The sequence below is a fragment of the Sminthopsis crassicaudata genome, chromosome 6 (genome assembly GCF_048593235.1).
Source record: "Sminthopsis crassicaudata isolate SCR6 chromosome 6, ASM4859323v1, whole genome shotgun sequence".
Classification (NCBI taxonomy): Eukaryota; Metazoa; Chordata; class Mammalia; order Dasyuromorphia; family Dasyuridae; genus Sminthopsis; species Sminthopsis crassicaudata.
Window position 1 is genome coordinate 53,847,914 of NC_133622.1, and position 14,986 is coordinate 53,862,899.

Genomic DNA, 14,986 nt, shown 5'->3' on the forward strand with positions numbered 1-14,986 from the left:
AGGCCACTGCTCTTTCCACCCCAAGATGCTATTGGCTTTTGTTGCCTCCTCCTTTTGTTTCCTTATTTGTTTGACTAATAAGATAAGTGTTAGGTTATTATTTGAATCAATAGAAAGGCAATTTATAGGATCACAGATTTTGAGCTGGAGGAGATTAACTAACCCAACACCTTCATTTTCTTAAGGAGATACTAAAGGATTTCCAGGAAAATGAAATGATTTTCCCCAAAGTCTTCCAGGTAGTAAGCATCGGAACCAGATTTTAATCTAGCTCCTCTGACTCCAAAGTTAATGCTCTGGAGAGAATCAGGATTTAGATAGGAATTGAAGGAAGCCAAGAAGTGAAGATGAAGGAGGAGAGCTTTCCACCACATTCCATTAACTCTCATATTTCGCTTCACTCATAATAATAATAAAATAAAATAATAATAAAAAAAATCTGCCGTGACCACAGAATGTACCTCTGACAACAGCCATCCATAAAATAAATGCATGATATTGGAGTTAGAGGGTATGAAGGACATATAAAAGCACAATACCACTATTATAAAAAATATTCCAACACAAACACATGCTAATGACTATGTCAACATCAATCTTCATATGCAAAGGAAAATACTTTATATCCACATACCTGAACTTAATAACCTGGGACTTGATGAATTCTCTCCTTAAACTGGATTGATAAAATGCATTTTTAACCTGTTTCAGAAACATTCAAAATGTCAATAAGAGGGCACTGACATACATATCACATCACAGAGAATTCACTGGATCATTCCAAACAAGGTTTGCACATTTCCTTCTTCTCTGAACCTGCCTTGGGAATAATTGGATATAGAATAATGCTAGAGCAAGGATTGCTTATGTTTTGTGTTTCATATACCCCTTTGGTTGTCTGGGGAAATCAATGGATGCCTTCTTAAAATAATGTCTCAAAATGTTTGAAATTACAAAGGAAACCAATTGTATAGAAAAATATTTTGTTTGGGAAGCCCACAGACTCCAAGTGGAGAACCCCTGCTCTAAAAGAAGAAAGAGAAGGAATGGATTCATACTACCATGCTAGAGAGAGAGAGAAGGGAAAAACCACATTCAAAGATGATAGAAGTTTTGGCAGCTTCAGATATTGAAACATTGGCAGCCACAATTTCAGATGCTGCCTGATAAACAACAATTATAGCCTTGGGAATTAATTATCTTAGGGTATCTTTACACAGCCCCATCTCTTAAAATTCATTTTTATTTTTTGCTTTTCTGGGCTTTTTAAAATTTATTTTATTTTTAATTTTAGGAATAAAACAAGCATTTCCATATCATATAATAAAAAGTATAAAAAATAAAAAATAAAAAAAATCAGTATAATAAAAAGATAATTGCACATGAAAAAAATCAAATCTATTATGTATAATCTAATATTCCTTTTAAATATTTAATGCAAATTTCATTTTAAAGGGTTTTTTTTTTCCCTTCCCTCTGCCCCATCCCTTCTTAAATAAAGTCAATGCAGAGAAATATCCCAGCTCCTCAGTAACTTTAGATGTTTAGGTTTGATCATCTCATTATTCTTCCTGGACCCTCAGTGTCTGTTAAGAGAAAATATCCAACAAAGCTAATGGGAATTTAGAAAATGAGAAAGATAGATGACATAGCTGTCCGAAACTAGGAAGGTCTTCTGTCTTGTGTCCCACTGTCTTGTGTCTTGGTGAGACCAGATATGGAATACCGAGTTCAGTTCTAAGTATCACTTTTTAGAGAGAATATTGATAAATGAAAAAGCATTCAGAAACAGGCAACCAGGATGGTGAAAGGCATTGGGTTCATGTCACATGAAAACAACTGGAAAAATCTTGGGAGGAACATGGAGACTTAAAGGGAGCCTGATGGCTGTCCTTCCAGTATTTGAAGCACTGCCGTGTGGAAGAAGATCATGTTCTCCATGATCCAACTGGATAGAAGTAGATGAAGAAAAACTTCCTAACAAAGCTGTCCAAAATTAGAATAGAGTTCTGTGAAAAGTAGAGGTCTTCAAATAAAGGCTGAATAACCACTTATGAAGAATATTGTAGAGACAGTTCTCCTTTAGCTATGGGTCAAAGTCAATGGCCTCTGTGGGGACTTCCAACTCTGAAATTCTATGATTTTATGGCTGCCTATAGGACAAAGTATAAAATCCTTATCCTGACATTTAAGATTTAATTTTGTCTTTGCAGGTTAACCTTCCTTCATGCTGTCTCTATTCTGATCCAACTTGAATTTATTATTGTTCTGATTATACCCTATGTTGGCTTACCTCATATATTTCTTTAGGCCTTCTTCCCTGGCTAGAAATACATCCTTCATGTTTTTACCTATTAAAATCCTATTATTACTTTTTTTTCAAGGCTTACCTTGGGTGTAACTATAAAGCTTTTCTCACACCAAGTTATTTTTAGTCTGACCTAAATAACATTACTCTGCCTACGATCCCACTTCCACCTCTTTCTCTAAGAAATATAATCAAATCACTTCTGGAAAGAGTGTGTTAATGGAATGCTTCATTGTTTCTTTCACCACATTTGTGACTTCCAGGCCATGACTCTTCTCCAGCCCATCATTTCCTTTTGTAAAATTTCCCTCACTAAAATGTAAGCTTCTCTAAGGCTAAGACTTTTATATTTCATCCCCAGGATTAAACCAGAGCTGGACACATACTTAATAAGTGCTTAATAAATAATATTTATCCATTTATTTGTTCTCTCCAAACTTTCCCTTTGACTATATATCTTTTTTGCTCCACTGTATTCTACCTTATAGCTACTTAATTGTATATGTTTTTATCCCCTTATTAAACCACAATAAAATTTGTAATTGATCAATTAATTATATTTCCCTAATGAATTGAGGACAGAAACTGTCTTTTTTTTTTTTAACCTTTGTATCACCAACACCTCTCCCAGTCCTTTTCAGAAACTGAATAAATGTTGCTTTTTTCTAATGAATTGAAGATGAATTTATATTTGTCTTGTTCTTAAATTCTAATTATTTCATACTACTGATGAATAGTGGAAATAATTTGTTTTTTGCTAACTCTCTACCATTGGAAATTGGCTTCAAGATTTCACACTTGTTGAACTTAATTGAACCTGAAAGTTGGGTTCTATAATTATGAGAAAAAAAGCAATTTAGCAGATAGTACATCCTCCAAGAAAAGCCTTTTTGCCCCCTCCAAATTATTTTAATGGATACTAAGATATTCCTATCTCTATTTAACCTAAATTCAATTTGGATCTGATAGAATATCAAGACTTCCAACATTTTTATGATTGACATAGAAAGCAAAAACACTATCATTTCTTTTACCAATTAAGTTCCCAATCCACTGTGAACTCAGAAGCACACAGGATCGATTTTTACCTTTCTTGTTTGTTTTGTGAGGCAATGAGGTTAAGTGACTTGTTCAGGGTCATATATGTAGGAAGTATTAAGTACGTGAGGCCAGATTTGAACTCAAATCCTTCTAACTCCAGTCCATACTTTATCCACTACATCATCTAGCTGCACCATTTTTGCCTTTCTTTGTAACTCTAGTGTTTAGTCCTTCAGGTTTACAGTCTAGGTCTCATTCTTGATTCTTTGTTATCTTCTCACCTCCAACAGGGTGCTGAGGCTTGTCATTTTCATTTTTGCACTATTTCTCAAATAGGTTCCTTTCTTTTCCTTAAAACTGCCATCACTCTAGTGCAGACTCTCATCATCTCATCTGGATGATTGCCATAGCTTGCTGACCAATCTGTGTGCCTCACTTCTTTTCAGTCACTAAAATGATTTTCTAAAGCACAGGTCTGACCATACCAACATCCCACTCAATAAACGACAGTGGCTCCCTATTGCCTCCAGAATTAAATACAAAGTTTTTCATAACCTAACTCTCCTCCTACCTTTCCAATTTTCTTACATCTTAATACTCATTATGTATTCTTCCATTCAGTAGCAATAGCCTCCTGATATTCCAAAAATAAGATACTCCATTTCTCAAGTCTGAGCATTTTCTCTGTCTGTCCCCTCATGCCTAGTATGCTTTCTCTCCTCATCTCTGCCTACTGGTTCCCATTATTTTATTTTTGTTTTTAGCTTTTAGCACCTTCTATGCACTATATACTGTCAAAAGCAGCAGTTTAGTGAATAGAGGGTGCAAGCTATCGAGGAGATAAAAAGTTCTTGGCATTTCCTCAGAGCTCCTTCAGGTGTTGCATGGAGTTCATAAAAGCCATCGTGAGCACCTTTCTGCCAGGAACAAATCCTGCTTATACTTGGCTATGTGATACCTTTGCTAGAAGTTAAATATGTGAGGTTTTATTCTTTCCTCCCCCATGAAAAATTCTACTTATTCCACAGTGTATCAGTCAAGGGCAAAGCTCCCCCAGTTTAGTATGGTGATAGCCAGAAGTCATTAGACTCTGAGGTTCCATTCTGTACTCTTCAATTTCCACTTGTTTTAGAGTTCTTTATCCCTCATCCCTATGGATATGCTTCTTGCTATTGAAGGAACATCTATATCATTGCTTAGAACAGCCACTAGAAGGAGCCAGATAGCAATCAACTCACAGGAGATTTATAGTTCTATTAGGATCTATTCCAGGAAAACAAAACCTATTTTTCAACATTTCATTGTGTTAAGTCATGTCTGACTGTGATCCCATTCTGGGGTTTTCTTGGCAAAGATACTGGAGTGGTTTGCTATTTCCTTTTCCAGCTCATTTTGCAATGAGCAATTAAATTTAGCAAATAAGAAGGTTAAGTAATTTATCAATGGTCTCACAACTAGCGAGTGTCTGAGGATGGATTTGAACTCATGAAAATGAGTCTTCCTGATTCCAAGCCCAGTATTCTATTTAGCAAAATACCTATCTGCCCTTTCCTGTGGTATACTGAATAATAAGCTATGCCGTAATAGAATTACTCATAAGATACGTATAACCATAACTCTCTACAATTATTGGAAGTACTCCCATAAAATTAGGAACTGCCAATTATTATTTTAGAATATTTTGAGGATAAAGCTTTTTACCAAAAAGGGTTCACCTTAGTAACTTTGTATCCATGCTCTGGCATACCACTGCTACCAGCCTTCCTCCTGCCAGGCTTACAAAATAATGGTTCATACTTTTCAAGCAGTTAATAAAGTATGTTCCTCCCAACAACTCTGGGAGATGGAAACATTCTCCTCCTCATGTTTCCAATTAAGAAAACTTGAGTAATTTGCTTTGGTCCTAAAAGCAATAAATGTCAACACTACAACTCAAAAACACACTATGCAGCCATGATTGCCTCTGTCCCTAACGATTCTACTGTAGAAAGAAAAAGTTGGCAGAGCAACATGGAAAGAATGTCAGCTGACTTGTGTTTGCATCTTTGTTCTGCTACTTATTGGCTATCCTTGCACAAGTCACATAAACTCTTACAGTCCCCAGTTCTCCTCCAGAAAAATGAGAGGGTTAAGCTATCCTGTTGCAAAGGCCCTTTTTAACTCTAAATCTCTGATTTTATGAAAGTCATTCTGAAAGTAAAATGGAAATGTAGAACTCAAAGGATTGGACCATACTTATGCTTTAAAGCTTGCAAAGTATTTTACAAAATCTGATTTATTTTCACACCAACTTTGGGAATTATGATCCTACTCTACAGATGAAAATAATGGAGACAGATAGCAGGTAAGATTTATTCAGGGTCATACAGCTAGCAAGTACCTGATTTTAATGCAGTTCTTCCTGATTCCAGGTCCAGCACTCTATCCACTGGACTATTTAGCTGTCCTATAGAAGTAATTTCTATAGGTCTTCTATTCTGCTACTGTTTTCTAGAATCTGTTATTCTCTTCAAAACTCTGCTTAAGGGGCCACTAGGTGGCGCAGTGGATAGAGCACCAGCCTTGAAGTCAGGAGGACCCGAGTTCAAATCTGCTCTCAGACACTTAACACTCCCTAGCTGTGTGACCCTGGGCAAGTCACTTAACCCCAGCCTCAGGAAAAAAAAAAAAAAAAAAAAAAAAAAAACTCTGCTTAAGTATTGACACTTTCTTAAGCATTTCTTGGCTTCCCACCCTGACCTCACCCTGTTAATGATCTCAACAAATCCCACACCCAAAAAATTTACCTTGTGTGATTTGTACTGTGTGTGCCCATGTATGTATTTATAATTATATAGCTTTATTTACATTTTATTTAAATAAAAATTTAAAATTTTAAATAAAAATATAAATAAAGATATGCATATATATGTATGTATGTATATATATATATTTTTGGGGGGGGGCTGAGGCAATTGGGGTCAAGTGACTTGCTCAGGATCATACAGCTAGGAAGTGTTAAGTGTTAACTCAGGTCCTCCTGACTTCGGGGCTGGTGCTCTATCCACTGCGCCACCTAGCTGCCATATTCAGATATTTTCATTTATATGTGTGCTGTGTCTTCTCCCCTTTCCCACAATAGAATGTAAGCTCTTTGTGAGAAGAAACCATTCCATTTTGCCATTAGATCAATATTGCCTCTGTATAGTACCAAGCACATAGCAATTTAATAAATGCACGCTGATTGGGTGACTGAACTTAAGTTGACATCAACTTAGAACTAAAAGAGATCAGAGTGGTCATTTCGAGAGCCAGAACTCTGGAGAAGCATACTAGAAACAAGGTGTTAACTCAGAGGAATTGATAAGACAATCGTTATCTAATTTCACAAGGTGATTAATAGTTCCCTAGTTCAGTACATGTACTTAGTACTTAATGTAGTTCTACAAGATTCACACCTACGATGATGTAATTATAAGAGAGTATGTAAGAGCCAACAAGAACTGGAGGAGAGACATTCACTTCATCTCCCACCACTGTGGTGGCTGGCCTGTCCTCCGGCTTCCCCCACTGAGAGCAAGGCCTGTCTGAAGGGCCTCCAGAAAGCTAGCCCAGCTCCAGGGGAAGGAGACAGTGAAGAATTTGAACTTTATCCCTGGCCATTCTCATGGTGATTACTCTGCTGAAACAAAGGCTGGTCCAAAGACCTCCAGAAAGCTAAACCAGAACATTACAATCTAGTGTAACACCCCAATTTACAGATCAAGAAACTGAAACCCAGAGATTTTAAGTGACCTGCTCAAAATCACATGGTTAGTAAACATTAGAGTTAGGATTCAAGTCCAGGCTTTCTGCCTCCATATATATTCTTGAATCTTGAATTTTAATCAACTGTTTGCCTGAACATTCTGAAACTTGAGAGTTCTGTCTCAATATGGGAGAGACATTCAGAAAGTTCGGAATGAAGAAATAAATTTTACTGTCAAAATCACATTTTAATATCCCTTAGCTATGCAGCCCAGTTGGGCATTATCCCCCATTAATGGCAAAGAAAGGAAGAGAATAGTGAAATGGCCAATCATTTCAGCCTTGCCAGAGAGAACTCAGTCCAGATGGCTTATCGGTATTAATTGTATTACTATAAATCAAAGTGAATCAAAGCAACACAGGGAGAAGAAGATTCTGACTTACCATTGATTCTATCCTCTGACTCATTTCTGTGAAGTTTGTGGTAGCTTCTTTATCAAACTCATGGTAGTATTTGTCACTGGTGAATGACAAGGTACTATAGTAATTGTAGGGCTTTCGGGTATCTGCAAGGAGGAAAGAGATTGTTATGAGATTCAGTAATATAAAGACATAGAAAATGCCACTGGATTCTTAAGGTGAGTCTGTAAACACACTGATGTAACTGTTTACAAGTTACTCAATTCATTTCTGAAGAGGCTACATCAAAGCCAAGCTGAGACCACAGACAACAAACAATGGCTTCCCAATGGTCGCTACACCTTTATGTTTCATGGGTCGATTGCCTCAATATACCAGTAAAGAACAAATTTTCTTTCCTTCCTCAAAGTATTTGCATACACCCAATTTTATTATTTTAACTCCCTCTCCCTGATTGCCTGTCTGTCTCATTAGATCATAAATTTAGAGCTGAAAAGGGCCCTAGATATTATTAAGTCCCTCATTTTACAGAGGAGAAAACTGATATGCTTATCCTGAATTATATGGCTAGTAAGTTCTTGAAGCAGGATGCTAATCCAGGTCTTAGTGATTCCAATTCCTGCATTTTTATTATTATGCTATGTTACCTCTTTCCTACCTTCTGGGCAAAACATGGAACAGGTCAGAGACTATTCTTAGATCTGCGATTTTTTTTTGGTTGTCACAAGATGATGTATGTCATAAGCCCTTTTCTCCATCCCCTTGTAAAAAGGAAGGGCAACTAGATGGTGCAGTGTTTAGAATGCTGGCCCTGAAGTCAGGAGGACCTGAATTTAAATCTGCCCTCAGACACTTAATATTTCCTAACTGTGTGACCCTGGGCAAGTCACTTAACTCCAATTATCTCAACAAAAGGTGAAAAGGGAGAAAAGTAGGAAGAATATGAGGGGATCAGAGCCTTCCATGTCAGCCATATCAGCACTTATTTCTTCCCAATGATCTCTCTGGCATAGAAAGTCTTAAGATTGATCTTTTGATAATCATCCAGACTTATCCATCGACCTGATCTAGCAAGAACAGAGTAAGGAAAAGTTTTTTAAAAGGCCTTTGAGCACCCAAAATTTATCCACCACAATTCATGAACTTTCCAGAGATCCCTTCAAGCCTTCACTTAGAATTTTTGCTCTTGCAAAATTCTAACCAGTAGGTTTCTAAGTCCGTACACAGAAGGGCAATGAAGATGTTGCATATGGCTTGCCCAATGATGGGGAGAAATAACATTTAACAATACAGAAGACACAGCATTAACAAAAACAAAACAAATATGGGGGGGGGAACTAGATGGTGTAGATGATAGAGCACAGGACCTGAGTTCAAATGCATCTTCAGACACTGAACATTTAACACTTAACACTTATTAGCTGTGTGAACCTGGGCAAATCATTTAGCCCCCACTTGTCTCAAAACAAAACAAAAAAAAACAGGCACAAAAAACCTTGAGTCACAGCCATCTGAAACATTTAGTGTAGCCCCAAGTAGTCATAAATCATCTCAACAAGATATCATGGTACAATTAATATTGATGAGAATGAACTTAAGTTATCAAGGAGTAAGTGATGTTATATATTTTAAAAACACAATAACATATGATATACTTTAGAAAGATTTTCACATAAAATTCTTTATTACTATAGTTTCCAGCTCAAAGAAAGACAGACAACACTTACCTAGAAAGCTGTTCCTCAAATAAATCATTCTTTCAGAGTTGCTGGCAATACAGATTTTTGTCCAAATTAGTGTTAACACCTTCAAGATAGTCATAAAACTAAGGGTGCACTGATTTTAAAAATATTATTATCACTGCTCAGACCATTTTTGGTATTTCCTTTTATAACTGTCTTGAAAGTCTGAATGATATTGTTTTGAGTGAAAGAAATCTTTCTCTTGGGGATAGATTTAAAAGGGACTAGATCTGTGATTTCATTGGTAAGGAGAAATCCTAATGAGAGAATTCTCATTCCCAGCCACTCAAAGCTGGAGGATTGTCATTGGACAACCATTCCATGGAATTGTTCAATGTATTGACTATTTTGTTGATGATGTTCATGTTGCCATAGGACAGTTGACTCATAGAGGTGACAGAAACAGCCACACCAAGAAACCAAGCATATATACATTATGCCAGAATTTCACAGGGTCACTGGGCCAGAGTGTGGGAGACAACATGTCCCATACTATATCAGCACTTGGTCTGCCAATTAAAATCTTAAAGAATTACGGAGAGCACTGAGGTTAGTTATTCTCCCAGGAACACATAGCCAATATCTATCAAAGACACAACTTGACTGAAGTCTTTCTGACTCAGACATCAGCTTTGTCCATTATACAAGATTGACTCTTCCAATGCCTCAGCTGCTTAAAGCAAAGATTTGTTTTTATTCAGTGTCAAATGAAAAGTGATGAGATTAATTTCTAATGATCAATCAGTAAATATTTATCAACTGCTTATTCTAGGCCTTGTACTAAGTGCTAGGGACACACAAAAAAATGGCAAAAGGCAGTCCTTGCTCTCAAGGAGCTTACAATCTAATGGGAGACACAACATGCAGAGAAATACTTAAGAAACAAACTATAAACAGGTTTAATAAGAAATAATTAACAGAGGGAAGGCACTGAAATTAAGAGGGGTTGGAAAATGCTTCCTGTAAAGGGTGGGATTATTTGAGACTTAACTGAAGTCAGAAAGGTAAGTAGTCAGAGGGAGAAAGAGCATTCTAGGCATAGGTTTATCCAACCAGAAAAAGTTTAGAATGGAAAATTGTGCCTGATTTTTTAGTCTGTCTCAGTACCATGCCATCTGTGGCTCCTATTCTGTATTTAAAAAAATAATAATAATAATAATATTTTGCTTAGAAAAAATAACAACAAACTAATATTTTATAAGAGGACATAGCTTTTAAAATCTTCAAAGAAAAAATTTAGATTATAACCATAATTCTCTTAAGCTTTCAAGTTTTCTTCCTGAATCCTGATTAGTTGAATTTACAATTATGTAAAAATGGTAATTGTTCCAACCCAATGGAAATGTGCATATATGCAGCACATAAGTATATAATTCAACTATTTTATGGGATTTATTTGTACTTATCAGGACCTAGTCATAAATGTTAATTTATTAATTTTTAAAAGAACACATAAATCCAGAGGGAAAATCAAATTTTGCTTCTAAATCATAATTTTCATCCTATGGAAGGGAGAGGGGAACTGTTCCCTTTAAGATTATCACTCTGACATTGTGTCCCCTTTTCTGATCTCAGAGATCAGGATCTCCCAGCCTCCAAGGAGTAGATACAGAACCCATCCTTTCAGAGTAAGAGAGCAAATCAACTCCCAAAGAAATTCTAAATTCTCATTCAATTGAGGAATCCTGGTCTGATCAGTTCTGGCTGTCTTAGCCCCCACCAAGATACCCAATATAACAGCTTCCCCCAACTAAGCTCTTTGCAGATGGCCCTAGGTAGCATGCATAGCCGCCAAGACCCTTCTGCCAGCTGAGAAAGCATTCTCAACACCAAAACTCCATTTCCCAAAAGGTATTTGCCACTATACAAGTCGGTCCCTTGGCAAACTGATTTCTATCCAACAATAAACTTTCATTTTGCAACTAATAATTCGGGAATGAATTAATTCTTTCACTTTTAAACCTGTGGCCGACAAAAGGGAATCTTTAATAGCTTTCTTATTGCCATTAACCTTTTGACCACCAGGAATTGAGAGCATTCAAACCAGATCAATATGTACAGCATTATAGTTTTAAACTTTCAACTCTTGTTCTTTGATAAGTTCTTTGTTCTAAGAAATTTGGGGGTTTGCCCCTTTGGGTTAGTTAAAGTTTTTATCCCTTTCTCTCTATTTATTATAGAATATACAGTTGCTCTCTGTGTTATCTTATTTAAGTTGCATTTTCCCTTTTTACTGTGGAAAGAAAAGTGAATCCATTGGCATTCCAGATTTCTAACACCCAGAAAGAAAATTACAGACTAGACCCAGTGATCTCTGTCTTACCTTGGAAATGGATTAGGGAAATTAGTGAGCAGGAAAATGGGCCCAGTCAGGGTTACCTACACCTGAATTGCAGAACTTCCAATTAAATGGCTTAAAGTATTAACAGAAGTGGATTGCTAATTGTTACATCATCAGGTGGGTAGCAGTATTTCTTCACAAGGGCTAGGAAGCATATAATTTGTAAAAATCTCTTACTTAGTCACTTTTATAAATAACACATTTCATTACTCCATGAATAATCATCCATTGTTCTCCAGCACAAAATACTTCCTTAAACCACCCCCAACACATGCAGCTGTCATTTTTATTAAACATACATGTGTGCCTTCGTTCCCCATTGACAACCATTCCATGGAATTGTTCAATGTATTGACTATTTTGTTGATGATGTTCATGTTGCCACAGGACAGTTGACTCATAGAGGTGACAGAAACAGCCACACCAAGAAATCAAGCATATACACATTATGCCAGAATTTCACAGGGTCACTGGGCCAGAGTGTGGGAGACAACATGTCACATTACCTGCCTACATGTCTCTTTTCTCTCTCTAGAACTCATCAAACATGCCATTTATTGGAAATAGATTAGCCCCTGCCAGAGCTGAGAACAGTAGGTTACCTTGTCCCTTATTCTTTAGAAAGAAAAGCAGATTCTCAGTCTGATCCTCAGTCAAATAAAGGGGGGGCTAGGAGGGTAGGGTGTTGTTAGGTATGTGTATGTTCCTACAGGCTGTTGTGTTTCTCTCTCTGTATCCTGACTTACTAAATGTCAGCTGTTAAAGGGCTGAGCTTGAATCTGTCCTATGTTTATCTCCTGAAACACAGAAGATAGATAACAAATGTGACAGCGATCAAAATCATAACAACCATTGTTTATTCAGGTGTTCAGTAGGATGTTGTTCACCTTTGTTGAGGGAAATGCTTCAGTGGAAGTTCCCTACTGCACCAAATCAGCTGAACAGTAAAATATAGCCTACATCGGAAGTCAAAAATTGGATTAGCTACTTCCTGGATGGCTTAGAATTTTTAGTTTAGTTGGGAGGCAAAATAGTCTCTGGATTGGATTTGGAAGAGATAAATGATAGCCATGTCTCAGCTACTGAAGTGTTTAGACAAATGTGAACACACAGGCTCCCAAGCACGTTCTCAATTTGAATCTCACAAGTGCCATGGATGAATCTAGAGCTGGAAGAGACCCAAACAAATCTAGTTCAATAAATTGATAAGTATCGGTCATTTAAGAACCAAACATAAAAATAAAAACTTATTATAAAAAATAAGGGGAGGGGCAGTTAGATGGCAACAGGGGATAGAGCATCACCCCTGAAGTCAGGAGCTCCCAGTCCAAATCTGAGCTCAGACACTTCACATTTACTTAGCTGTGTGACCCTGCATATGTATGCAAGTGTGTGTATGTATGTATATATATGAATGTACTGTATATGCCTATATGTATGTATTGAGTTTTCTATATGTATATGTGAGCATATGTGTATGTGTGATTGTGTGTACATATATGTGTGTTTGTATATATGTGTGTGTGTATGTTTATATAGAGAGAAGAAAAAAGAGAGACAGAGACAGACACAGAGAAAAGAGAGAGAGAGAGAGAGAGAGAGAGAGAGAGAGAGAGAGAGAGAGAGAGAGAGAGAGAGAGAGAGAGAGAGAGAGAGAGAGAGAGAGAGAGAGAGAGAGAGAGAGAGAGAGAAAACCTGAGCATTCTTCAGCCCAGGTCTCAGCCGTCAAAAAACCAAAGCAGAGATCTTATAACTAACCTTTATATAGGGCTTACTACATGCCAAGCACTATTATTCCCATTTTACAGATAAGAAACAGGTAAACAAAACTTTAAGTGGCTTTCCTGAGGTCACAAAGTAGCAAGCTTCAGAGGTTGGAATTAAACTTAGATCTTTTTGATTCCAAGCTTGAGCCTCAGGGTGCAGACAAAAAAAAAAAAAAAAAAAGTTAAATAATAATAATGAAATAATAGAACCCTGGATTCACTTAGGATTTTGTTCAAATTATATAAACACTAAATGTCTCTTTAGAAAGTAGGAATGGAAAGCATAGTCATCGGGAATCTGTCTGATAACAGAATTGCGATGACCTAAGCATATCACTATGAGAAACATTTCAACCTCTGCTTTTGCTGTCAAGTCGGACTCTTCCTGACTACATTAGGGGCTCTCTTGGCAAAGATATTAAAGGGGTTTATCATTTCCTTCTCCAGCTCATTTTATAGATGAAGAAACTGAGGCAAGCAGGGACTAGTGATTTCCCCAGGGTCACACAATAAATTTTAGAGATACTCAGGTCTTCCCAATGATAGAGTCAGAGTAGCAATTCCTGATTCAAAAAAGGAGGCTCAAGAGGCAAGGCACATGTGAAGAATTCACAACAGCGTTCTCTTGTGTCTTTATTAACAAGAAGAATTGAAGGACAAAATAGATACCAGGAGTAGTAAATATGAAACAGATTTTGAAATATGAAATATAGAAAGACAGGGTCAGCAAGGAAAGAGTTTTTAATAATTAACAATGGAAAAGGCAAGCTTCTTAGTGAAACTCATAATTAACCAAGAGAAAAGGAATCTATCATGAAGGGGGAATACTCCATTGACTGAGGAGTTTAGCAGACTAACCCCCAAAGGAATTTAGTACCCTAAAAGAATTAGCTATAACAAGGAGAAACACAATGTATGAGGGAAGGAATGAGAAGAATGACACCAGGAGAAAGAGCTTGACAGGTTAACCCCTAAAAGGGATTTAGCAAAGACAGCAGATTTAAAGGGGAAATTTAACCTCAGGGGTTTGACATCACAACTCAGCTTTTTGATTGGATATAGTAAGGGCAGAGCTGATCCCATCACTGCCCTTCCCTTCCTGCCTTAGGGAGCATTACAGTCCTATCAGCGCTTCAGACTTTCCCTGCCAACCCCCCCCCCCCCAAGTTAACCCAGGATCTCATCACTGACTTCAGGCTCCTTGATCTATCTCCTGGGCCACTTAGCTGCCCTAGCTTTTGCTTTAGTGGAAAATAACAGGTTTCAAGGATGTTTCTTTTGTTGAAAAGAAATCAGCTTCTCCACATAGCCAACTGTAATAAGACTATTATCTCACAGTGTTTCCCCACAACGTGGTAACCCGAGCCTCTTCCTTACTCCCTGAAGCACGGATTCATTTTCCCTAAGTATTTGGCCTCTACCACCCTGGTCGCAGCTTCATGGTCCTATAAAGGCAAAAACAGTTTTTCTTGGGGGAAGTTGGGACTCTTTCAACTTGATCCATTTCTGAAGCTAACAAAAGTCACTGTGCCCTCTTGGTTAGGGGATCATACACAAAGAAGCTAAGGGCCACTGAATCCTTCTTAAACCTCTTTGCTAAGTTAGGGCAAAATAAACCTCATTTTGTTTAATTATTCAATAA

At 37.2% G+C, this 14,986-nt stretch overlaps 1 protein-coding gene across 1 annotated transcript in view; it reads right to left on the minus strand.

The window, feature by feature from the left end:
- The window catches only part of LOC141545756 (transmembrane protease serine 11E-like), a 65,509-nt gene that overhangs the window by 14,448 nt on the left and 36,075 nt on the right, over positions 1–14,986 (minus strand). Inside the window, exons 3-4 of the mRNA XM_074273005.1 lie at positions 7,520–7,641; positions 635–702 (exon numbers count right to left, since the gene is read on the minus strand). Of these exons, the coding sequence (XP_074129106.1) occupies positions 635–702; positions 7,520–7,641 (190 nt within the window). The remainder of the gene's footprint in view (positions 1–634; positions 703–7,519; positions 7,642–14,986) is intronic.